This window comes from Propithecus coquereli, unplaced genomic scaffold, assembly GCF_000956105.1.
Source record: "Propithecus coquereli isolate 6110/MARCELLA unplaced genomic scaffold, Pcoq_1.0 Scaffold77, whole genome shotgun sequence".
Taxonomy (NCBI): Eukaryota; Metazoa; Chordata; class Mammalia; order Primates; family Indriidae; genus Propithecus; species Propithecus coquereli.
In genome coordinates, this window is record NW_012153840.1 from 4,905,084 (window position 1) to 4,931,235 (window position 26,152).

At 49.7% G+C, this 26,152-nt stretch overlaps 1 protein-coding gene across 1 annotated transcript in view; it reads right to left on the reverse strand.

Annotated features, from left to right (window-relative positions):
- Positions 1–26,152, reverse strand: part of PTCHD2 (patched domain containing 2) — a 52,522-nt gene that overhangs the window by 13,195 nt on the left and 13,175 nt on the right. Inside the window, exons 2-10 of the mRNA XM_012662540.1 lie at positions 18,713–19,811; positions 17,914–18,133; positions 6,803–6,939; positions 5,809–5,943; positions 5,172–5,332; positions 3,813–3,952; positions 1,979–2,127; positions 1,620–1,781; positions 70–231 (exon numbers count right to left, since the gene is read on the reverse strand). Of these exons, the coding sequence (XP_012517994.1) occupies positions 70–231; positions 1,620–1,781; positions 1,979–2,127; positions 3,813–3,952; positions 5,172–5,332; positions 5,809–5,943; positions 6,803–6,939; positions 17,914–18,133; positions 18,713–19,808 (2,362 nt within the window). The 5' untranslated portion in view covers positions 19,809–19,811. The remainder of the gene's footprint in view (positions 1–69; positions 232–1,619; positions 1,782–1,978; positions 2,128–3,812; positions 3,953–5,171; positions 5,333–5,808; positions 5,944–6,802; positions 6,940–17,913; positions 18,134–18,712; positions 19,812–26,152) is intronic.

Sequence of the window (26,152 nt, forward strand, 5' to 3'; positions counted from 1 at the left end):
CTCAGGCCAACAGTCTTTGAGACGTGGACACCAAACAGGGAAGAGGACGCCCCAGCTGGGAACCCTCACCTGAACAGGTGATGCAGGAGATGCCCTCAGCACTCAGGTTGTACTTGAGGTCCAGCAGCACCTGGATGTTGGTATCGGGCCGGAAGAGCAGTGGGGCCCGGCTGGCGGGGCGGAGCCGGCTGGCGAACACCAGGGACAGGACGAGGGTGGAGACAAACAGCGCTGCGAGGGAAGGACGCTGCACTAGGCAGGGCGGGGCCCAGGTGGCAAACTCATAGCCAGGCCTCCCAGACCCTGGGGAGAGCTGCTGTCACTATGGGGGGGTGTCCCAAGGGAGTGGGCACAGGCCCAGCACGCCAGCCAGCAGGTGAAGCTTGCTGGGGACAGGTCCTCCCAGGGATAGGGGTTGGTTGTTAAGTGTGGTGTCCCAGGGGTCTGACTGTAAGCTATAAGCCAACACTCCCAGACAAGAGCACTTCATAGTCCGTAAGAGCTGAAACAGCCATCCGATTTCACGCAGCTCTACAATACTGTGGAAGAGGGTGGTAATAATGGCACTAAACATTTATTGAGCACTTACTCCATGCCATGCCCAGAGCTAAGATCTTTTTTTTTTTTGAGACAGAGTCTCGATTGGTTGCCCGGGCTAGAGTGCGTGGTGTCATCATAGCTCACAGCAACCTCAAAATCCTGGGCTCAAGCAATCCTCTTGCCTCAGCCTCCTGAGTAATTGGGACTACAGGCACGTGCCACCATGCCCGGCTAATTTTTCTATTTTTAGTAGAGACAAGGTCTCGCACTTGCTCAGGCTGGTCTCAAACTCCTGAGCTCAAGCGATCCTCCCGCCTCGGCCTCCCAGAGTGCTAGGATCACAGGCGTGAGCCACCGCGCCCGGCCAGGCTCTTTATATACACTCTTGCACTCCTTATACCTGCCTTGTCAGACACTATTCTTATCCTCGATTACAGGATGGGGCACTGAGCATCAAACAGACTGACATAGCCAAAATCACACAGCAAGTATGTGGCAGAATTGGGATTCAAAGTGGCTCTGACTCCAGAGTCCAAGCATTACGCACTCTGCTGCCCAGAGTGATGACTGGCACCAGTCAGCAGCCGCTACTGTAGGACTAGCTTCACTCTACCCAGGAAGAAGGTGCGGTCCAGAGAGTGACAGACCTGGGCCTCTGACCTCTAGTGCTGCGGTCCCCAACCCCCTGGACTGGTACTGGTCCACAGCCCGTTAGGAACCAGGCAGTAGAGTTCCCTTCCCCTTACTTCCCGCCCCCAGCTCCCCATCCGTGGAAAAATGGTCTTCCATGAAACTTAGGAAGTGGGGGTGCACAGCAGGAGGTGAGCGGCCAGGAGCTAGCAAAGCTTCATCTGTATTTACAGCTGTTCCACTTAGCTCGCATCACTGCCTGAGCTCCGCCTCCGCCATGGAAAAATCGTCTTCCATGAAACCCGTCCCTCGTGCCAAAAAGGTTGGGGATTGCACCTCTAGTGCATCTGTGGGAGGGGGTGAGCTCCCAGCGTCCACGTGTTCTTTGGGGGAGTTTGCCCTCCCTGGGGTGGAACCGCCAGAGGGGCAGGGGCAGAGAGCCCACTTACCCACGATCACCCAGCGGCTCTTGACGGCTGACCACAGGGCCCAGTGGTGCAGTAGCTCCTGCAGCTGCGTGATGAGCTGGCCTTGGCTACCCCTGTCGGGGGCTGGTTGCAGGCCCTCAGGGGACACAGACACCAGGGACACGTCTCCCAGCTCCAGTGACACTGCCAGGGCAGAGCAGCAGCCTGTCAAAGCCGTAGTAAAAGCCCACCCTGGTCTGCACCCTCCCCAGGGAAGCCTAATGCCCACAGGCCATCTTGTCCAGCCCCCTGCCTCAGGCCCACCTTGTCAACATCCCCCACTGCCAGAGCAGCCCCTAGGTGTCACCGGGGTCATCAGGGCAGCCCACGCCAGCTCTCACCTGGCTCCTCCTCGACATCCAGCAAAGGGATGTCATCGTCCAGATAGGGTATGGGACCCTGAACAGGGCTGCCCCCGACTCGCTCCGAAGCAGCAAACACATCCCCAGGGAAGTGCAGGGAGCTCTTGCGGCCACACTTCTGGTGGCAGCTGTGGAGAGAGTGGGGGAGAAGAGTGAGCCCAGAGGGTGGTGGGTAACCAGAGGGGGCAGGGCAAGGCCCTGGCGACCAGATGAACCCAGGTATCACACTGCTGCTGGCGTCACACACGGGACATGCATCCCAGACTTCTAGGAGCTAGTCACCTGATTTCTTTCTAGTACCATCCCCCCTGGGGCCCTCAGGTGCCAGTCTTCCTCTCGGGAGACAAAATGGTGACAGTAGACATTATCCAGGAAGAAGAGATGACAACACACAGTGGCCAGCGCACCCAGGTGACCAAAGCAGGGATTCATTCCTTTGCTGTCGTGTGGCCCAGGTGCTCTGACACCAGCTAATCCCCGGGGGAGCCGGGAGGCGGCGGGTAGGGTTGGGCTGGGGCTGGGGCTGGCGTGGTGGAGGCTCGGCTGGAGGAAACGTGGATAAGATGAGGCTCACGCCAGGGACTGGGGACAAGAACACACACAGCTAACACTCATGCGTGCTGCGCACCAGGCAGAGAGCTGTGTGCCCCATGTGATTATCTCACTTAAGCCTCGAGGGCTCCTACACGGTGCTCACCCATTTTGAGAAAAGGAAACTGAGACGCAGAGAGGGTGAGTAACCTGCTCAAGCTTCCGCTCTGCCAAGCGGAGAGGCTGAGGCCGGAGCCGGGTCCGACTGCCTGGGAGGACTATGGCTTCCGCCTACCGCTGAAGACACGAGGCAGGGTCATTTGGCATCTCTGTGGAGATTGAGAAAAGCTGCCCTTTCCCCAGGACACTTTGTTTCTGCCGCAAAACTGTCATAAAGATAGTCAAATGTGCATGTCCTGGGTACAGACAGCAGCGTCCAGCCGGGGTGCTCTCACGCAGCGCCCGACCTTGTGCACACATGGCAGCCTCGAAGGAAGAGTGTGAGCGAGCAGAGCTGAGGAGTCCATCTCAGGCACAGGCCTGAGCTCCTTGCCAGGCCCTTGTCTCCCTCCAGACCCCTCCTGGGCTCACATGATCAAGTGCACATTGTCGTGGACCCCCGAAAACCACCAACCAAGGCCTTTGCCTGCCCTGCCCCAAGCCCAGAGACCCTCCGTCATCCCCCAGTTCTTCTAATGCCAGGCAGCTACCCAGGCCTGATTCGATCCCACCACCCCACCTTCTCTGACCACCAGGACCAGAGACCCCTCCCCCTTGACCTCCAGCCGCAGCTCCGAACTGACCCGTTCAACTCTGCACACGGCTCACTACATCTAAAGACGAGAACCTGAGGACCTCTAACGCCGCGGCTTAGAGCCTGGGATCTGGAGTCAGATGTTCTTGCACTTAAATCCCAGCTTTGTTATCTACTAAATGGGTGACCGAGAAAGTTGTCCAACCTCCCTGAGTCCTTGTTTTCTGATCTGTAAAATGGGCACAATGAGAGGCCCCAGCTCCCAGGGGTTCTGGGGGGTGGTGGTGTCATAAGATTCTGTGCAGAAGTGCTTTGCCCACGTCCTGGTGCCACACAGGTAATCAAAAATGGTAACTGGACAGGGGTATCTTCTCCCTCCCTTGTCCCCTGCCTAGCACAGGACTGGGTATACAGGAGGTGCTCACTAAAGAGCCACAAGGGCTTTTAGAAGAGAGGGGGTGGTGTGCCAAGTGGCCTGCGGTGGCCTGCTGTGGGTGTTCAGCAAGGGGAGGACACCACTCAGCTCACCTGGTCTGGCAGGAGCTCTCCAGTGGCGCCAGGTACAGGCTCCAGAGGCCCAGGGCTGCGGGCATGGTGAACAGCACGGCCAGCCAGCAGCAGGACACGATGAGGGACATGAACAGGCCAAAGTCATGCACGGCCGGGATCTGGTGGCGGAGAGGCAGAGAGGGAGGTGGGGTTGGTCAGGCCTGGAGCCGGAGACGCTCAGGGCCCCAGACCACTCCCGGACAGCGGCAGGATGAGGAGGCCCAGGCTGCAGGGACACCAGGAGCCAGGAGCTGTTGCAGGGGACACAGCAGTGAAAGAAGGGTCCCCACCTCGAGAGTGGAGGTTCCTGTCTATCTGTAGCCCATTGCCTGGAACAGTGCCTGGCACGTAGGAGGTGCTCGGTAACTGTCACTGCCCGAATGGATGGGGGACAAGGAAGACACAGCCTGTCAGAGCAGGCCGTGTGGCAGCGAGGAAGGGGGAGAATGCTGCCACATGAAGGAAGCAGGGAGCCTGGGGACCTGCACAGGGACCTGCACAGAAATGTGCCAGCTGGAAGGAAACCGTAGCCAACAAGCAGACGAGCCTGTTACTCCTCATGAAACATCTTCACAATCATCTTCTCTTTCCAGTCCCCGAATAACCCACATGAGGAAAGTGAGGCTCAGAGAGGTTACGAACCTGCACAAGGTCACACAGTGGACACCGAACCCAGCTCTGCCTGCTTTCTGGAAGTGGTTGTCCGGGAATACCCAGAAAATCCCCAAGCATCTAGTAGTTTCTGGATGGGCTACTCCGCCCAGGTCATAAAGTCCCTCAAAGACTTGGGCCCGCTCATCATCTTCCAGCACTCAGGACCCAGGCCAAACTCAGAGCCTTCTCTGAGCCCCACTCCGAGGCTGGAAGGCCCCTGGGACCAGCGGGAAGAAGTCAGTGCGAGGGGCAGAAACAGGTGGGTGGGAGCAGCTCTGGAGCAGGAGCCAGGAGACTGAGTCAGGCTCAGCCTTGACCAGTGGTGTGACCTTGAGGAAATCACTGCATGAGGAAAACAGGGATGGCAATTGTCCTTATTCGTGGGTAATGAAGACAAAATGTGAAAGCGTGCTGGAAGCTGTCAAATGCCCTCAGGTCGGAGGCTGGATTACTATTAATGAGCGTCAGTAATAAACGCTGTTTGTAGTATTATAATTTTCCTACATGCTAAGTTTCGGTAATGGGTGATTAGTGACGAAAATGGCCCTAGAGACATGGCAAGTACCTGCAGGCAAAGGCAGGGTGGCCACAAAGGGCACGGGTGGGAAGCGCAGAGCCCAGGGGCCAGGGACGACCGGGAGGGATGGGGAGGACAGGACAGGGGTGCAGGGGCGGGTCCCCCACCTGGGAGAAGACGTTGGCTGCGTAGGCGGCGGCCGTGGTGAGGGAGGTGAAGAAGGTGGCCTTCCCAGCTGTTTGAATGGTGTGGACCATGCGCAGCTGCGGGTCTTCCAGGTGAGTGGCCTGGCGGTAGGTGTTGATGAACACGAAGACGTCGTCCACGCCTGCAGGAGGCAGTCGGACCAGGAGAACATCAGCACCGCTCTGCTGCCTCCACGATTAGGCCCGAGCTGGGCCCGGACCAACCCTGAGGGGCCTCCTGAGAGGTCAGGGCCCAGGACATCCTGCTTCTCAGCCTGGACTCTGGGTCTGGAAAGACCCCTCTGCCCAGCTCCACTCGTGAGAGCCCAAGCCCCACCTGCCACACTTGTTGGCCCCAACCCCTGCCAGAACTCTGCGCCTTCTTCCACTTCTCAGCCTCCTTCCCACACTTCCTACCAGCACGCCCTCCTGCTCTTCCCACCCCCATGCCAGGCACCCACCCACCGCTCACATTCTAACCCCAAAGCCTAAGCCGGAGAGGGGGCTTTACAGAGCCCCACGGACGCCAGGCTTTGTGTCCAGGGAGAAGGCCCCTTTTGGGGGAAGAGGCAAAGTTCCCAACTGGGGGCCCACTGCCATGGCAACGGAGGCAACTCACCAATGCCCACCACCACGAAGGCGGCCACCCCGTTGAGGATGCCCAAGTATTGGACCCCGAAGACCACGTGGTACAGGAAGAGCGCCACCAGGCAGCTGAGACCGATGCTGGCGATCCCAAAGAAGGACAGGAACACTGGGTAGGCCAGAGGCACAAGGATAGGTGGGGCAGGACCCTCATGGAGCACAAACCCCTTTAGTGTCCCTGCCTCGTCCACCCCACCGGGTGCCCCTCAGCAGCCTGTGTGCTCCCAGCACAGGCACAGCCTCCCACGCCCAAAGAAGGGACTGGGCAGGAGGCCCAAGTGAGTAAGTCAGGGTGCCCCTGGGACCTCATCCTCGCAGACCTTACCTCAAGTCAGGGATTTATGAACACAGACGCTTTCTGTCTGTCACCCATGGGGTAGGAACTGTGTCTAAATCCCTGACACCTTACAGTATCTGACACAGCTGGTGCCCAGTAAATATTTGTTGCAACGATGAATGAATGTCTTTTCCATTTCTGAAGGTATTACCATGCTTTTGTTCACTTGGGCAATAAAGCATGCCTACTGTATACAGGCAGCAGTAAGAAGCAGCTAGTGTACACGGGCAGTGGAGGTGGGAAAGGGAGCAGGCGGCGGAGGGCAGCTGACTTGGGACCACAAAACAGGCTACAGAAGAACCCATGAAGGGGAGTCCAGTACCCTGGCTTCCCATCGCAAAGCTGCCGACGAGGGCTTTGGCGAGGAGGTCCAATGGCAAAGGTCAGACTGTGTGAGGTCCTGGGGGTGGGCCCCGACCTCAGGCTGCTATGGCCCAATCTGGCTCTGGACCTCTGTTTGCCTGCCTGGGCTTGGAAGATGATTTCTGAGCACCGTCCATGTCCCCACCCCTGCCGTGCGGGATTCTAGAGCACCCCAGCAGTCTTGAGAGGGCAGGCTGTGGGCCAACAGGAGCATACCGGGAGGGCTGAAGGGGGCTGTCTCCGAGCCAGACCATCAGCGGAGACCTACCTGAGCAGGAGGTGAGGACGTAGACCAGGGCGGCGATGCAGCTGCTGCTGACGAAGGCCAGGAGCATGTCGTTGTTGAAGGTCCTGCGCACTTCGTAGTCGAACAGGTCTGTGCCCCCGTAGAGAACCTGGACCTTGCTGGGGGCAGGAGCAGGCGCAGAGAGGAAAGGCGGGGAGGGGAGTGGAGACGGCTGTGAGCACTGGGGGAGGACTGGGAGCAGCCACTTCACCAGGGGCTCTTTACCTGGGCTGGACATCAAAACCACCTGGGGCTTCCAAAAATCCTGATGTCCAGGCCAGGCTCTGGACAAATTAAAGCAGAATCGTGGGGGCTGAATCATCAGTGTTCTTTAAATCTCCCGGGTGATTCAAATGTGTGGCCAACGTTGAGAACCACTGCTTCATACAGATAATAATGTTATATTCAGATTCTATGTCATTTTCTAATTCTCAATTGTCCACAGCAACATTCTAAATTCAAACTGGCTTGTGGATATTCAGTTTTACACTGCTACCCAGTGTGTGCTTAACACAAGTTATTTTTAAAAAGGAAACATAATGACGCCGGGAGCGGTGGCTCACGCCTGTAATCCTAGCACTCTGGGAGGCCGAGGCAGGTGGATCGTTTGAGCTCAGGAGTTCGAGACCAGCCTGAGCAAGAGCGAGACCCCAACTCTACTAAAAAAAAAAAAATAGAAAGAAATTATCTGGACAACTAAAAATATATAGAAAACATTAGCCGGGCATGGTGGCGCATGCCTGTATTCCCAGCTACTCGGAGGCTGAGGCAGTAGGATCGCTTGAGCCCAGGAGTTTGAGGTTGCTGTGAGCTAGGCTGATGCCACGGCACTCACTCTAGCCAGGGCAACAGAGTGAGACTCTGTCTCAAAAAAAAAAAAAAGGAAACATAACGAGACTGGTCAAACTGCATTTTAAAATACAAATGGGAGCGAACCTGCTTCTGGCCAAGCTGGAGTAACAAGCTGGAAACTAGATTTACCTTCTCACTGGAACCAACAAAAAAGTGGGAAAATGGGTGAAACAAGACTCTGGACATCAGACAACCAAGGATGATGATCCGGGGGGATGAGAAAAAAAATGAGCACTATGGTTACCCTGATTTGCCGCCTTGAGAGTTCCAGTCCTCAGCGAAGCCTAACACACGGGCTACTGGACTCCAAAGGAGCCTGAGAATTTCCAAACTCGATGAAAACGATAAACCCACTGATCCAAGAAGATTGAGCAATGAACCCCAAGCACAAAAAATATGAAATAAAACTATAACAATGCACATCATAATCAAATTGCTCAAAAACAGTGACCAAAAGAGAGTCTTAAAAGCAGCCTGAGTTAAGAGCCACATGACAGAGGAACAAGGACAATGCCAACAGCAGACTTCTCAATGGAAGCCACGCGGGTGACAAGACAGCACAGTAACATCCCTTAGATACTGGGGGAAAAGTCAACCCAGAATTCCACACGCAGCAAAAATATATTTCAAAAACAAAGGCAAAATGAAAGACTTTTTCAGATATACAAAAACTGAAATAATTCATCTCCAGTATACCTGCGCTACAAGAGATGTTAAAGGAAGTCCTTCAGGCAGAAGGAAAATGATAACAGAAACACAGATTTACAGAAAGGAATAAAAGCATTTGAAATGATAATGACAAAAATAAATACATAAAATTTTCTTATAGTTTATTTAAATTTCTTTAAAGGATACTTGACTGGTTAAAAAAATAATAACAATGTAGCATGGGGTTTATAACATACATAAAAATAAAATGTATTAACAACAACAGCATAAAGGCCAGGAGGGAAGAAAGGGTAGTATACTATCGTAAGGCCCTTATGCTATCCATGAAATGATACAACATCATTCAAAGGTACACTATGATAATTTAAAGATGGATACTATAAACCCTAAAGCAACCACTAAAATAAGGAGTTAGAGATAAAACTCTAACAAAGGAGATAAAATGGAACCATAAAAAACACTCAGTTCAAAAGAAGGCAAAAGAGAGGTAAAGGGAAATAAAGAACACATGGGACAAATAGAATAAAATGGACTTAAGTCTAACCATATCAATAATTACATTACATGTAAATGACTTAAACACCCCAATTAAAAGGCAGAGGCTGTCAGATTTAAAAAAAATCAAGACCCAGCTGCCTAAAGAAACTCACTTTAAATATAAAGACACAAATAGTTTAACAGCAAAGGGATAGAAAAAGCTATACCATACAAACATAATGATAACAGATAGCGTGATAACAGATAAAATAATAACGGAATCAAAAGAAAGCTGGGCTGGTTATATTAATAACAAACAAAGTACATTTCAGAGCAAACAATATAACCAGGGACAAGGAAGATAATTTCCAAATGATAAAAGGATCAATTCATCAAGAGAATACAACAATCCTAAATGTTTTGTACCTAATAACAGAAATTTAAAATACATGAAGCAAAAACTGATAGAACTGAAAAAAGAATTAGAGAAATCCGCAACTATAGATGGACATTTCAATACCATTCTCAATAACTGCTAGAACAATTAGACAGAAAATCAGTAAGGATATAGAAGACCAGGAACAACACACAATCAATGAACTTGATCTAATTAACATTTACAGAACATTTCATCCAACAAGAGCAGAATACACATTTTTTTTCAAGTGCATAGGGAACTGTCAGCAAGACAGACCATATACTGGACCATAAAACAGGACTCAATAAATGTAAAAGAACTTAAGTCAAACAGAGTATGTTCTCTAACCATAATGGAATTAAATTAAAAATCAGCAGCAAAAAAGTAACTGAAAACTTCCCAAACAACATGCTTTTCAATTACATGAGTCAAAGAAGAGATCAAAAGGAAAAACAGAAACTACTTTGAATCGAATGAAAATGGAAACACAACATATCAAAAATTGTGAAATGCGCTAAAACAGCAGTACTTAAGGGGAATTTTAGAGCACTAAACACCTCTATTAGGAAAGAAGAAAGATTTAAAATCAATGGCCTCAGCTTCTACTTTAAGAAAACAGAACAAGAGAAAATTAAATGTACAGTAAACAGAAGAAAGAAAATAAAGATCAGAGCATAATCCAATAAAAAAGAAAACAGAAAAATAGAGAAAAATCAACGAAACCAAAGGCTAGTTTTTTGAGATCAATAAAATTGATGAGATTCTAGCCAGAGTAATCATGCAAAAAAAGAAAGCAGACATACATGAAAGAGGTGACATCACTATAGTTTCTACAAATATTAAAAAGATAATAAGGGAATATTATAAATCACTTTACATCAACAAATTTGATAACTGAACGAAATGGACAAACTCTATGAAAGACTCAAACCACCAAAGATCATGTAAGACAAATTGATAACCTCGACAGCCCTATGTATATTTTTAAAATTGGATTTGTAGTTAAAAACCTTCCCATAAAGAAAACTCTAAGCCCAGACAGTCTCACTTGAAAATTCTACCAAGCATTTAAAAAAGAAATAATACCAGTTCCACATAAACTCTCCACAAACTAAAGAAAAGAGGATACTTCCTAACTCATCCTATGAGGCCAGAACTACCCTGAATCCAAAATCAGCTGAAGATATAAGAAAACTACAATCCAATGTCTAACAGGAACATATTGTGCCCAATAACACAAAATACAAATAGAATCTAACACTATATGAAAAGGATGCTATTTCGTGACAATTCAATCAATATAATTCACCATATTAAACTAAAAAAGAAAAAACTATATGATCATCTCACTAGATGAAGAAAAACATTTGACAAAAACCTAATATTCATGGCTGATTAAAAAAAAAAAAAACCTACTAGCAAATAAGGAACAGAAGGGAACTTACTTAACCTGATAAAGGACACCTACGAAAAACCTACATTCTTTGATTAGGAATGAGACAGGGAACGCCTGCTCTCATCACTTCTATTCAACACTGTACTGAGGTTCAGCCAGTGCAATTAGGCAAGAAAAAGAAATAAAAGGCACCTAAATTGGAAATGATAAAGTAATCCTATCTTTATTAGCAGAAGACATCTATGTAGAAAATCCCAAAGGAATCTACAAAACACAAAATCTACTAGAACTGATAACAGGTGAGTTTAGCAAGATCATAGGACACAAAATCAATTATATTCCTATATACTAGCAACTAACAATTGGAAATTGAAATTTTAAAAATACCATAAAAATATGAAATACTGAGGGATAAATATGACCAAATATGTCAGATATATTGTGCTCACAGGTCAGAAGACTCAATATTAAGATGTCAGTTCTCCTCAGATTGATCTATGGATTCAACACAATTACAATCAAAATCCCAGTAGATTTTTTTTTATATTAATAGAAACAGATGAGCTGATTCTAAAATTCTTATGGAAACACAAAGGACCTAGAATAACTAAAACAACTTTGAAAACCAAAGTTGGGAGATTAACACTATCTGATTTCAAGACTTGGTATAAAGCTGCAGTAATCAAGATGGTGTGATTCTAGTGTGCACAGGGGAAAACAGACTGATGAAACAGAATAAAGAGTTCAAAAACAGACCCACCCATATATGGTGCAAAGGCGGGTCCTTCGTACTTTTTCCTAAGTTGCAAATGCCACTCAGAGGAGAAAGAAGAGTCTTTTCAATAAATGGTGCTGGAACAATTGGACACCCATGTGAAAATCATAAACCTCGATCCATACCTTGTACCATATACAAAGAATAACTTGAAATAGAACATCATAATACTATGTGTAAAACCCAATTTAAAGTGGGCAGAAGATCTGAATAGATAGTTCAACCCAAGAAGATAAATAGATGTCCAATAAGCATGTGAAAAGATGTCCAATATCACTAATAATTAGGGAGATACAAATTAAAACTGCAGTCAGATACCACCACGTGCCTATTAGAATGGCTAAAAATTTTTAAAATGACCCTATCAAGCAGTATAGAGGATAGGGAAGAACTGGAATTCTCATACACTGCTGGTGGGAAAGTAAAATGGAATCACTAATTTGGAAAATAGTTTGGCAATTTCTTAAAAAGTTAAACTTACACTATGATCCAGTCATTTTACAGCTAGGTATTAGTCTAAAACAATGAAAGTGTACATCCACACAAAGGCTTGTACCTGAATGTTCACAGCGGCTTTATCCGTAACTGCCAAATCTGGAACAACGCAAATATCCATCAACAGATACATGGATGAACAAAATGTGACGGCTCCAAACAATGGAATAATACTCAGAATGTAAAAAGAATAAATTACTGATACATGCAACAACGTGGATACAACTTTAAACGATTAGATGGAATGAAAGAGGCCAATCAAAAGAGTACGTACTAAATGATGCCATGTATATAAAATTCTAGAAAATGAAAACCAATACATAATGATAGAAAATAAGACGTGGTTGCCTAGGGTTGGAGTGGGTAGTCAGGACGGGATGGACCAATTATTAAGGGGACGTGAGGAAACATATTGGGGGTGATGACTCCTCACTCTGGTGAGGATTTCACAGTATATACACATGTCAAAACTAATCAAATTATAAAGTATGTACAGTTGGTTATATGTCAATTATACCTCAAAAGCTGTAAAAAATACAAACAGGACATTTAAAAGCCAAGTCAAAAAGATCTCTGGATTATCTATTTTGTTGAATTAAACAGTTTAACTGTACATTCATTAGCATATAAAACTGCAAGTTAAATCAATTGTTTATTCACTTGCACATTAATTTGTATACCATTTATAGAGTGTCTTCTAGGTCCCGTTGCAGTTGTTGGTTATAAAAAGACAAAGGCCCAGACTTCTACTCTCAAGTAGAAAGGAACAGCACATGGAAGACCAGAATTCTTGCCTAGAACTGCTACAAAGTCAAGTAAAACTCGGAAATCATCTGTGATGACAGCAGAATTGCTAAAGTAATGAGAACCAGCTGGCTAAGACTTGAGAACGGCGAGAACTAAGGAAAGGTAAACTGCCCTTCCAGAGCCATTGCTATCCTGGAGGCATTCGCTATTGTGAACATGGCAGAAGGCTGAAGATCTTGGCTGGGAGTCAGATAAGCTGGCAGAGCCCTGGGCAGAGACTTGCAGACTGGCAGAGCACATGGTTAGGTTTCCCCTCAGCACTTCTGCTGATGACTGGGGCTGTGTGGGGCACAAGACTAAAAAAGCTAAGCAGAAAAATCCTCTGAAAAAGCAGAATGCAGGGTTTTTTTTTTTAGCAGCTTTGAGAGATCAAGATTAGAGACTGGAACTTGTCAGAGGAAGGGAATCTACAGAATACACCGGGCTCTTAGCTGAAAATCCCAGAGAACCCAAGCCAAACTAGAGGAAGACTGAGAATTTTCAGGGCTGGAAACCATCCTTGACTCAGTGCAGGCACTGCCTGCTTAAGGTGTTCAGCCACAACTCTATCTGCCTCCTGTAAGGAAGGAAGGATAAACTTTCTCTGGAGGAAATAACATTACCTGAGCCTCTGTGTTTTTTACACACAACGTTCATCACTTAATAAAAATTACCAGGCATACCCATAGGCAGGACCACATGACCCCAAGCCAAGTGAAAGATCCATACATTAAAAGTTAGCTAATAAGAACTGGCAAATAACTATAATTAATATGTCTAAGAACAGAGAGGAGAATGTGGACAAAATAAATGATGAAGAACTTCACCAGTGATTTAGATGGGTAACAAAGGGTCAAATGGAATTCTCAACAGACAAATAGAACATTAACATTAAAACTTGGCCAGGCACGGTGGCTCACTCCTGTAATCCTTGTACTTTGGGAGGCTGCAGTGGGAGGATTGCTTGAGGCCAGGAGTTCGAGACCAGCCTGAGCAAGAACAAGACCTCATCTCTACAAAAAATAGAAAAATTAGCCAAGCATGGTGGTGTGCACCTGTAGTACCAGCTACTTGGGAGGCTGAGGCAAGAGGATCACTTGAGCCCAGGAGATTGAGGCTGCAGTGAGCTATGATGATGCCACTGCACTTTAGCCCAGGAGACAGAGCAAGACCCTGTCTCAAAAACAAACAAACAAACAAACAAAAAAACCCTCAATAGACATTAAATGGTAGATTAGGCACAATAAAAGATCAGCAAACTGAAATATCTAAACCAAAGCCTAGAAAAAAAATAGATAAAACCTAGAAAAAAAGTAGTGAAGTAGTGAAGACACATGAGACTCAGTGAAAAGATCTAACATTTGTGTAATTGGAGTCCTAAAAGGAAAGGGGACAGAGAACGAGGTAAAGCAATATTTGAAGAGATAATAGCTAAGTTCCTAAAACTGAGAACAGTCATCAACCTATAGCTTCAAGAAGCTCTGTGACCCCCAAACAGAACAAATATGATAAAAATACACCAACATACCTCAGAGTAAGACTGCTGAAACCAAAGACAAAGAGAAATTTTAAAAGAGGATAAAAAGACCATCTTTTAAAGGAGCAACAAAAAAGATTTACAGCTAACTTTTGTACGAAATGATGGAAGTCAGAAGACGATGGGGTGACATCTTTTGAGTACAATATTAAAAGAAAATTGCCAATTTATAATCCTATACAGCAAAAATACACTTCAAAAATGAAAGTAAAATAAAGATGTTTTCTAGGCAAACAAAACAGAGAATTTATCACCAGCAAACCTGCACTAAAAGAAGTACTAAAGAGAGTTCTTCAGACACAAGGAAAATGATCCCAGAGGGACACATAAAATTGTAGAAAGTAATAAAGAGCAACAGAAAAGGTAAATAGGTGAATAAATATAAATGAATACAAACTCTGTGAAACAGTAATGTAATGTCTTATGGGGTTTAAAATGTATATAGGATTAAAATGCACACAATGAAAATGCAGAAGGCTGCATACAACAAAGGCAGTGAATGTGTTCTAAGGTTCCAGTATTATCAGGGAAATAGTAAAAGTGATCATTTGTATTACCCTGTAGTAAGTCAATGTGCATGTTGTCATCTCGAGTAACCAAAAACAGAATAATTAAAAAATTTTTGTTAGTACAAAAGAAGGCACTGGAGTCATGTCTACAGGGGCCCTGGTTGTCACCGCTGCTACGAAGCTCTAGGGGGAAGAAAGGAGAAAGAGCAGCGTTTTCTTCTAAGGGCGGGGGTTTCGCCTCAGGAGCTGAATATGTGGGCAGAGATAATCATTAAACCCTGAAGATTCCTCTACACTCAGCTTCCCAACCCAGCCAAGTACCTTTCCTTGAGGCTACTCCATTCATTTATTCATTCGTTGCTCAGACAAACCCATACTGACAGTACCTGGCACTGTGCTAGGGGCTAGGCCTACAGAAACGAACCAGAAACAATGCTGGCCCTCAACCAACTCACATTCCACTGAGACAGAAAACTAAACCGGACCTCTCTCAAACTTTAACGTGCAAACAAATCACCTGGAAGTACCATAGGTCTGGGAAAGAGCTTGCGATTCTGCATTTCTAACAAGTCCTCAGGTGATGCTGATGTTGTTAACTGGAGGACTGCACTTTGAGTTACAACTAAAATGCTGAGGGGCAAGTGATGAAATTGTAGCTCAGAGAGGTGAAATAGCTTCCTGAAACTCATAATAAGTGGAGGAACTGGGGGACCTGACCCCAAATATATCCGTGTGTGTGTGTGTGTGTGTGTGTGTGTGTGTGTCTCTCTCTCTCTCTGCAGGGAGAAGGGAGGGAACTGTGGAAACAGGGAGTGTCTCCGTTTTGTGTTGCTGTAACAGAAGACGTCAGGCAGGGAAAACTATAAACAAAAGAGATTTAGTTAGCTTATGGTTCTGCAGGCTGGAAAGTTCAATGGCATGGGGCTGGCCTCTGACAAGGGCTTTGGTGCTGCATCATAACATGGAGGAAGGTAGAAGGGAGAGCAGGATGTCTGAAACGGGACCACACAGGAGGAGGAACTTCGCTTTATAACAACCCCCTCTTTTGGGAACTAAGCCATCCCTGCAAGAGTGAGAACCCACTCCCAAAAGATGGCATTAATCTATTCCTGAGGGGTCCACCCCCATGACCCAACACCTCCCACTAGGCCTCAACTCCCAAGACTGCTGCACTGGCAACTAAACTTCAATGTGAATTTTGGTGGGTACAAACCACATCCAAACCATAGCAGGTAGGGTGGACATTAAATCCAGCCTTGTGGAAAAGTTGCCCAAGTGGGATCTTAATAGATGAACAGGAGTTTGCCTGGCAAAGAAATAGGGCAGAGATAAGACTCCTAGCACAGCAACTCGCATAAAACGGGGTGGTTCATGCCTATAATCCCAGAACTCAGGGAGGCCAAGGGAGGAGGATTGCTTGAGGCCAAGCATTTGAGACCAGCCTGAACAATAGTAAGACCCTGTCTCTACAAAAAATAGAAAAATTAGCTGGGAATGGTAATGTGTGCCTATAGTCCCAGCTACTTGGGAGGCTGAGGCAGGAGAATCGCTTGAACCCAGGAGTTTGAGGTTGCTGTGAGCTATGATGATGCCATTGTGCTCAAGTCCAGGCAACAGAGCAAGACCTTGTCTCGAAAAACAAAAACAAAAACCAGCAAAAAACCCAACGGTGTGGGCTCTGGATTAGAAAGCTTAGACTTGAATCCCATTCCACCCCTGATGGGCTTTAAAAGTCTGGACAACTTACTTAATTGTGCTGATCCTCAGTTTCCTCAGTTGTAAAATGGAGATAATCATAACAGCACCCATCACACTGGGTTGGTGTGAGGATTAAATGAGGTGGTGTGTAAAGCACTTAGAACAGGGTGTGGCAAGAGTAAGTGCTCAGCAAGTGTTTGCTCTGATTGTTACAGCAGTCGCTCAATGCAATGGACGAGCAATGGAAGGAACAAGGGTATTTCGGGCAGAATGATTCCTCCTGTGCCTGGGACTGGCCTGCCAGGGCAGGATGCTGGGAAGGCATTGCACTTATTGCCCAGAAGGGCTGCCCTGTCCTGGAGGCGAGGGACCAGTTGTATTCCTGGACGTACCATCCCAAAGCACCTTCCACTCCCAAAGCACCTTCACATCTGATAGCTCATCTTTCCTAATGACTCTAGAGGGTGGCAGGAATCATCGTCCCATTTCATAAGTAGGGACACTTATAAAGAGAAGTGAAGTGACTTGCCCACTATCTCCCTGGGTATTAGAAGCAGAGAATGTGATGTTAATTTTAGGTGTTAACGTGACCGGATTAAGGGATGTCTAGGGAATTGGTGAAGCGTTACTACTGGGTGCGCCTGTGAGGGTGCTTCCAGAGGAGATTGGTGTGTGGGTCAGAGGACCGAGTGGGGAAGGTCCGACCTCAATGAGTGAGGGCACCATCCCATCAGCTGGGAGCCTGGATAGAACAAAAAAGGCAGAGAAAAAGAAATTCCCTGTCTCTCTCCTGGAGTTGGAACATTCTTCTTCTACACTTGGACACCAGAACTCCAAACTCTTTGATGTTTGGACTCCAGGACTTACATCAGCAGCTGCCCATGTTCTCAGGCCCAGACTGAGAATTACACCTTTGGCTTCCCTGGTTCTGAGGCTTTTGAACTTGGCCTGAGCCGCGCCACCAGCATCCCAGGGAACCCAGCTGGCAGATGGCCTGTTGTAGGACTTCTCGGTCTCCATAATCACATGAGGCCAGTCCCCTAATAAATCCTCTCTCATACATCCTTCTATATATATCCTATTGGCTCTGTCTCTCTGAAGAACCCTGACGGATACAGGGAGGAACTCCTTACTCAGTGGCCAACACTCTTTCCAGAAAGACCTCTAGCACCATCTCAGGAGAAAATCAATACCCAAGATCTCCAGGGCAAGAGTTCTGGGATTTCCTACCTGGCCCAAAGCTGTCATGTGCACTATTAGCATTGGTCGAGAAAAGGGGCCTTTCACTTCTCACAGTGACAGCAAGGATGTACCTGGCTCTACCCCTGATTTGGGAAGACTTCCTTCGGAAAAGGTTGTGGAGAAGGGGATATGGTGTTTAGGAGTAAGAGGCACCTGGAACCCAATTCCCTACCCTAAGACAGCCCTTTCCCGATACACACAAGGGCTGCCACACACTGGGGTACAGCTAGACTTCCTACCTAGTAGACTGCTTGGCCAACATGGCCACGTAGGTGACCACGAAGCTCTGAAACTTGGCCCGTTGCTCCTCCCAGCGGTCATCCACGGAGTAGTAGTTGGGCAGGGGTGCTCCAAACAGGATCTCGCTGCGCAGGAGGGAGCTCTTCAGATTGTCTGCAGAGAGGCCCTCGTCCACGTACCAGTAGAACTCGGGGTGAGTCATGGCCAGCTCTAGGGAGCCTGCAGGAGGAGGGGTGGGAGCCCAAAGAATTCAGCCGGTCAGCTCCTACCAGGCGTCCCTCAAAGTCATCATGCCAGTCCTGCCTCTTAGGCTTCTGCCCTGCCCATGTCCTCCCTTAAAAGGCACACGTGAACTCCACCCCAGTCCCCACAACCACTCCTCTGGCCCTGCCCCACCCTTCCCCAAGTCCCATCCCTAATTTACCTAAAATAAACCCTGCCCCAGTCTTCCTTCAACCCCAGTCGCTCCCCGTCTTCCTCGGACCAAATCCCTGATTCTCCATAACTACACACTGGCCTCCCTCTAACCAACCTCACGCCCAAGCCTCATCCCCATGCCTTCTCTAACTCTGGCCACAGCAGAACGCGGAACATCCTGCATCCGGGTCTGCGCCCAAACTTCCCTCTTAGCTCGTACTCGCCTCACACCCACGCCCAGCCCTTCTCACCTCGCCTTTAGGCCACGCCCGGCACTCTGCTCCGCCTGGCCCAAGCCTCCCCCAAAGCTCTGGGCTAAGTCTGGGCCCACGCACTGTCCCCAGGATCGCCCAGGCCCGCAACCGCCCGCGCCCCGCTCACCGCGGATGTCGGCCAGGTCCTGGCCCATGCCGTCGTAGTAGATCTTGCCGCCCCGCTCCGTGGGGAAGAAGTAGGTCATGAGCGAGCTGGGCGGGGAGCAGTAGGAGTAGGAGCCGAGCGGCAGGTCCTTGAGCACCTCGTGGGGCTTCCAGCAGAACTCGCGGAAGCCCGGGTGGTCCATGACCTTGCGCTCAATCTCGTGGATCGTGACCAGCCGCTCACTGGTGAAAATGTTGCGCTCCGCGTCGCCGCGCGCCAGGAAGATGAGCTCGATGCGCCAGTGCGCGTGCGCCTGGGTGTTGGTGCTCACGTACGCACGTGAGTAGTCCCAGCGTGAGGCGCCCCGGCGGGAACGGCTCTGATTGGCTGCTGCGGCTCCGGGGGGCGGGATGCTGGGATGGCACCGCCCATTCATGTTCAGGCCCGGGTTCCGCGGGTCGTCACTCTGGTTGGCTGCCAGACCCGCCAGGGGCGGGGTCTCACGCCGAAGGCGCCCGCTCCGATTGGCTGTTGACTTTTGGGCCGTGGAGGGGGCCCTGGACAGGCGGGGGACGCCCGGTGGGGCCGCAGAGACTGCGCGCGGGGCCCTGGAGGCCTGCCGCGAGCGGTTGCCGAGGTGCAGCTGCTGCAGCTGCTCTGAGATGAGGCGCTGGAGCGTTTCGGAGGTGAAGTCGGCCAAGTCGCGCCGGTTGCGCCCCCAGGATCCAAACTGGGACTTGAGCGCCAGGGCGAGGGCGTCAAAACGCTGGGAGGCCTCGTGGTTGCGGATCTCAAAGGCGTTGTAGGAGATGTCGATGTCCAGGGGCGGGTAGTAGAGGAACATAAAGGCCGACAGGGCCACGGGGATACTGCAGCCCAGGAAGAGCACCAGCCCCGCGCAGCACGGATTGGTGAAGGCCCAGCCCAGCGTACTCCAGAAGCCCGAGCTTGGGGGCCGGGAAGGCGAGGTCCAGGGCCGCCAGCAGCATTGCCCTGCGGCCCCGGGTCCAGGCCCTGGCTTCTGGGCCGCCCTGAAGGCCTCACTGGCTCCTTCCTCCTCCTCTGGCTCTTCCTCTAGCCACACATCTTGCAGCAAGGGGTCATCCTCCGTGTCCATAACCTGCAGGACAGGAGAGGATGGCGCCCCGTGGAGCAATTCACCCAGCACTGGGTACGAATCCTGCCCACTCATAACCACCTGATAACGCTGTAGTGGAACTGCATCACGGAGGCATTTCACCCAGCGGAATTCACCCACATGTGCTCAGAACAGAAAGGAAAAATCCTGTTATTTGCCCGTCACCTCTCCCAACTAGATCTTGGCTCTCAAGGCCACAGAAAAAGGAAAATCACAGCACAATTGCAAACAGAAAAGATGTCTCTCCCGGTGTAAGGCATATCAAGGAGAATTTTGACTACACATATTTCCTAATTATTGCTGCATTCTTTTATTTTAGAACTCAAGGCCAATGTAAGATGTGACCCCACTGCAACCACTCTTACTTAATGAGCCAGCTGTACAGTATCTTCAGGAAGTATCAGGGTACAAGGGAAAGAACATGAACTTTAGCATCAGACAGATCCTGGTTTGGGTCCTGGCAGTATGAACATTGGCAAGGCAGTGAGCCTCTCTGAACTTCAGAGTCCTCATCTATAAAGTGGAAGTGGCCATTTGTACCTCACATGACTATGGGGTCAAAGGTGCAAGTACTCTGCAGTCTGTGTAGTACATTGGTTATTATCTGTCACATAAGCAGGTTTTTTTGCTCCCCTCTGGGGACTGTAACATGCTCAGCCATTGCCCACGGTGCTGTGCCAGGGCTAGATGCCTGTCATAGCTCTTCTGGAGGACCTCAATAGCTCCCCACCCCCTCACTGGGATGCTGCAGCTGCAGCCACTGTTTGTCAGACTCAGACCACTTAATATGCAGCTCCAGCAACATCGAACCTTTGGGCACAGGCAGGGGCCAGGCATCTGCCTCCCTGAGACTTGAGCACAGCAGCAGGAGGGCCTGGCAGGAGAGGGCAGAGCTTGGCAGCTGGAGGACTCCAGTGGGGTGGCCCTGAAGGCAGTAGGCCTTCCGGCATCCCAGGCATGGCCTGTCCCCCTTGTCCTGCCTGCCCTCTGGACGGAGAGAGACTCATTATTCAGTTAGATGCCAGGCAATGAGAGGAGGAAGCTAATTATGCTGAAGCTGGCTAATTAATGCTGCCTTCCCCATTAACATTCTCTGGAGTGCCCCATTTCAATTAGATGGTCTGTCCGGGAAGAGGGGGGCTGCCGTCAGTCCGGAGAAAGTGAGGAAGAGAGGGTGAGGGGAAAGAGGGAAACAGAGACAGACAGGGGAGAGATCTGAGACCGAGACAGGGAAAGAGGAGAGAGACCAGGGAGAATGGAATGGTGGGGGGAGAGACAGATGCAGACAGGGAAACAAAGAGGAGAGAAACAGAAAGAGTGATTGAGGAGGGGGCCCCATAGTGCGGGTGGGAGAGGAGGGGTGCACAGGAGAAGACTTGTAAGAGAGGCCTGGAAGGGGCGGGAACTGCTCCTGTAATATGCCAGATTCCTGTTGAAGAGATAATTAAACTTCCCGTTTGCAATACCCCGATGTGAGCCCACCAGCCTGCCAGGAGGAGAGGGGATCGTAACTGTTCTGAGGCCCCAATTTGCATTCACACTGGAGGCAGCTCAGACTCATCCCATCTCCAAAGGGAAAACCAAGTCTGCACGTGGCCATGGCCGTGGAGGTGTGTGGGAGCCTCTGCCCCGTTCCTGGCCTCAGAAGAAGGAAGCTGATGGGAATAGGGTAGAGTAGGGCAGGGGCCATGTGTGCACTTTTTCTGGGGACTAAGTCCAACCATCCTGCCCCTGACCTAGCCTGCCTTGTGGGGAGTACGGTTTACAGTGTGTTGGGGTGCGTGTGGGGGGAGGTCAAAGGCTAGTATTCTGAGTCACAGCAACACTCCTTGGGTGACTGGAAAGCCCCTCCATCTCTTTGCTATTCTACCAGGAACACCACCCCCTCCCTCAGGTGTCCAAATCTAACTCATCTTTCAAGGCCTTGCTGAAGTGTCACATCTGCCAAGAAGCCTTCCCAGCTCTGAACCCCCAGCTGCCTGTCTAAGCTTCTCACCACGCTGACCACACTTGCCTGGGGGTAAAAATTACTGAGGGGCAGGGAGGGATAGGCAATGTAGCAGAGTGTTAAGAGCTATGGCTTTGGAGGCAGATGGACTTGGGTGCAGACACCAACTGTATGATTTAGGGCTTTCTGAACCTCAGTCTTCCCACCTGCAGAGTGGGGATAACAGCACTCACCGCAGAGGTTGCTGGAAGGGTGATGTACACAACAGACTGATCAAGAGCCTGGTAGGTACAAGTGCTTGGGAAATGACAGCTACTATTCTTTTATACTCTACTTCCCCCCAAAGGCTGGGGACTCCTAACAAACTCCTAACAAACCTGCTGTGTGGCACGTTGTATCTTCCAAAGATGCTTGCGATGATATCTGCCATCTCGCAGGTGTATCTTGTGATATGACTTTGACACTCTTCCCATCAGGGAAGGAATGTCTGCCTTCCTTCCTCTCGAATCTGGGTGGGCTGGGGGCTATGGCAGGACAGTGCTCTCTGACCTGTGAGGCCAGGTAATAAAGGGAGATGCAGCTTCCACCTGGCTCTCTCGGGACACTCCTGGCTCTGCTTGGAACCTAGCCACCATGCTGGGAGAAAGCCCAAATTATCCGTGCAGAGAAACCACATGTAGGAGACAGCCAGCATCAGTGCCATGTGATGTGAACACTTGAGTGAAGCTGCCTCCAGATAATCCCAGCGCCGCTCACTGAGTAACCCCCAGCCTTCAAGTCTTCCCAGCTGAGGCCCAGACACCATGGAGTGGAGCTAATCCACGCTCTCCTGCGCCCTGTCCCGACCACAGCGTCCACGAGCATGATCCAGTGGTTGTTAAACGTCACTACATTTGGGGATGTTTTTGTTACATAGCGAAAGCAACTGGAACAATTACAACGGGGCCCTGTTCCATATATGTGACTCCATGCCCTGCGGACAGCATTTGCTGGATTTAAGTGACCAGAAAATGAGGCCCAGACACTCCACCCCGCAGTGGGAGCCCCACAGCCTGGTAGACACGAGCTCCAAGGGAGCAGGGACTTGCCTGTCATGTTCCTGGCTAGGTTCCCGTGGCTTAAAATACCCTGGAGGGTGGGGGGGAGGGAGAAGTCAGTGTTCAGCAGATAGTCATTGAATGAAGGAAGGGAAAGGAAGCACTGAAGGGTTAGGTAGCCAACAAAACCACCCCTGGACAGAAAGGACAGGACCGCCTTCCCAGTCCGCGTGGGAAATCACACCAGACTGGTGGTCAACCGACACGTCTCCAGGCCTGGCTTAGCCACCACCTTTCCGTGTGGCCCTGAGTATGTCCCACCCTGTCTCCCCTATCTTGAAGTGGGGTGGCTAAGGCCCAGGTCCTTCCAGCTGTGACAGCCCCAGAGTCTCCAAGGAGCCCCAGCCACCCAGGCGTTCCCCACTCCTGGTCTTCGGGCCAAGGAGGGCAGGCGCCATCCAAGAGTCCCTCCCCCATGATGAGGCCTGGCTGGTGGGTGGGGGTCTGACACCAATGCAGGCCCCTCCACAGCAGGCAGGATGGGCAGCAAATCGTACATTTGTTTTCTTTTCTCAAATGATGGGAATTGATTAGCTTAGCGAGGCGCTCCAGCTGCTCGGTGGAAAGGAACCAAGGGTGGCTCCTGCGGTCCCTGTCACTGACGCAGACAGAGAGCCCAAAGGAGGGCTGTGATCTAGGGGGAAGCGGGGCTGTGATCATTCCTTTATGCTCTCCCACTAGGGTGAGCCCTGGGAGTGTCCTCCACACAGGCACACTCAGAGGTGGTCAAAACTTAAACCCCGGGCCTCCCAGGGGCCCATGAACCAAGGTGGACGCGCGTCCACGGAACAAGGTCTTTCTCCTCTTGGAAAGAACAGCAGACTCGTGGGAGCCTCAAAAGAAGAACCTCACCCAATTTCAAGGCCAGGCTTGGAGCAACACAAAGCCACATCTGCAGCAAAATCCCAATTTTATAACAGAAAAAAAATCTGCATATATACGGTATTTTTGAAACCCATTAATAGCAGTTACCCATTCGGAAGAATTATAGGTGATTTTTATTTTCTCCTTTATACTTGTCTGTTTCCAATTTTTCTGCAATGATCAGGTATAGCCTTACTTTTAGAATCAGAAATAAATGTTATTTAAAAATAGAATGTGTGTGCATGTGGGGGAAGGGATTCTGCTAACAGCCTTCCACTCTTTGAGGAGTGACTACAATAGGCATTATGTAGGGGAGTGCTCTGTCCTCCAAGGACAGAAAGCAAGAAGAGCTGGCTTAAGTTGTAGCAGGAGAGATCCCAGTGCGAAAGCAGGACCTTGGGGACAGAGGGAGTTGGCAAATGCCGGCAAGTGAGTGCGTGTGGAATCGCCTATTCCCCTGCGACGGAGAGCGCGGTCTTACATGAGCAGGAAGTAGACCATTGCCCATCAGACCCGGAATGGACCTCAGCACGTACCTGGTCCAACGCCTTCCTTCCACACATGGGGAAACCGACACCCAGGGAGGAGAAGGGACTCAGCCAGGGTCATCTTATCCATGGCGGGACCAGGACTCCTGGCTCGAAGCTTTCATTCTATTCCATCACCAGATTCTGGGGGGAATTTTTGGCAGCCCCAGGGGACACCCAGGCCTGGAGAAGATGGCCTGTGGGCCCAAACGAGCCAAAATAGGAAAGCTATTTTTAAAGCCTAAGGAAAAAGGCATTCAAGTCACAAGCCAGATGGACGTCCCCATCTGGACAGAATGGGGCTTAGGTGGGAGGTGGTGTCTGACTCAAAGACACCCTCAGCCCCCTGCGGGCATCGCTCTTCTCCAGAGCAACGGGGCTCCCAGGGCTGCGGCCGCGCCAGCGCCTCCCCGCGGCCTGTTGACAACTTCTCTCCGCCTGGCAAAGGATGACAGAGCCCTTCTTCTCCATTCCTCCATCCCAGCCAGACTATTAAAATGTAATAAAAAATTCACATTAGACATGCAGATTTGACTTAAAATACGTATATGTATATATATAATTTAATGGCAATTAGGAGCTAATCAGCTTTTCCTTCCTGACTCGCGGCGTTTTGCCTTCCTGGTCCAGCTCCGGCCCTTGAACATCTCCGGGTCTTTGATTCTCTTGCCCTTGGGGCAAGAGATTTGGGCAGAAGTTCAAAATGAAATCTTTTGAGCTAAACAGCTCTAGAGAAGGGAGGAAAGTTTAGGAGGCTTTGGTGCCTCCCAGACATCACTTCCTAAGTCCTGACTCTCACTGCTGAGAATCTGGCAACCTTCAGATGCCCTGGCTATGTGCCTGCCATCCAGAGTCCCAAACGCTTCCCCGGGACCTGGACACTCCATCTCAGGCCAGAGGGCTGGGGAAGCACTGGAGACATGGTGGTGAAACTGGGGCAAAATCACACATGGGGGCCGGGCGCGGTGGCTCACACCTGTAATCCCAGCACTCTGGGAGGCCGAGGCGGGCGGATTGTTTGAGCTCAGGAGTTCGAGACCAGCCTGAGCAAGAGCGAGACCCCGTCTCTACTAAAAATAGAAAGAAATTATTTGGACAACTAAAAATATATAGAAAAAATTAGCCAGGCATGGTGGCACATGCCTGTAGTCCCAGCTACTCGGGAGGCTGAGGCAGTAGGATCGCTTGAGCCCAGGAGTTTGAGGTTGCTGTGAGCTAGGCTGACCCCACGGCACTCTAGCCTGGGCAACACAGTAAGACTCTGTCTCAAAAAAAAAAAAAAAAAAAAAAATCACACATGGGGGTGGAGCCAAACGTCCAACTAGGTCAATGCAGAAACTCTGATGCGCATTAAGATACTTATAACATAATAATTAGGTCCACATCTACCGCATGCCTAGTACTCCTTATGCATCCTCTGTCATCCTCGCATCAGCCCTGCAAGGGAGACATTAGGAGGATCCCCATTTTACAGAAGAAATATCAGAATCAGAGAGGTTAAGTGACTCCCTGGTGGTCACACAGAGAATAAGCGTCAGAATTAGAGTTTGAATCTCAGGTCTACTGATCTCAAAGCCTGGGCTCTTGTGGCCTTTCCAGGCAGCCCGAGCTTTCCCTGAGAGCCGAGCTGTCAGCACTCACTGCAGAAACCCCCACTGGCCTTTAGCAAGTTTGCACCATCCCCGTAAGACCTAAAATCACCCAGGTCTCAGCGATTCTGCTTTTAGTAGGTGACAACTCAGGGCATGGCATAAAGGAAGTCTCCACCCCCTTCGAAGGGACATGGTTGTGATGGTTAATTCCATGTGTCAACTTGACTGGGCCATGGAGTGCCCAGACATTTGGCCAACCCCGGTTCTGGGTGTGTCTGTGAGGATGTTTCTGGGT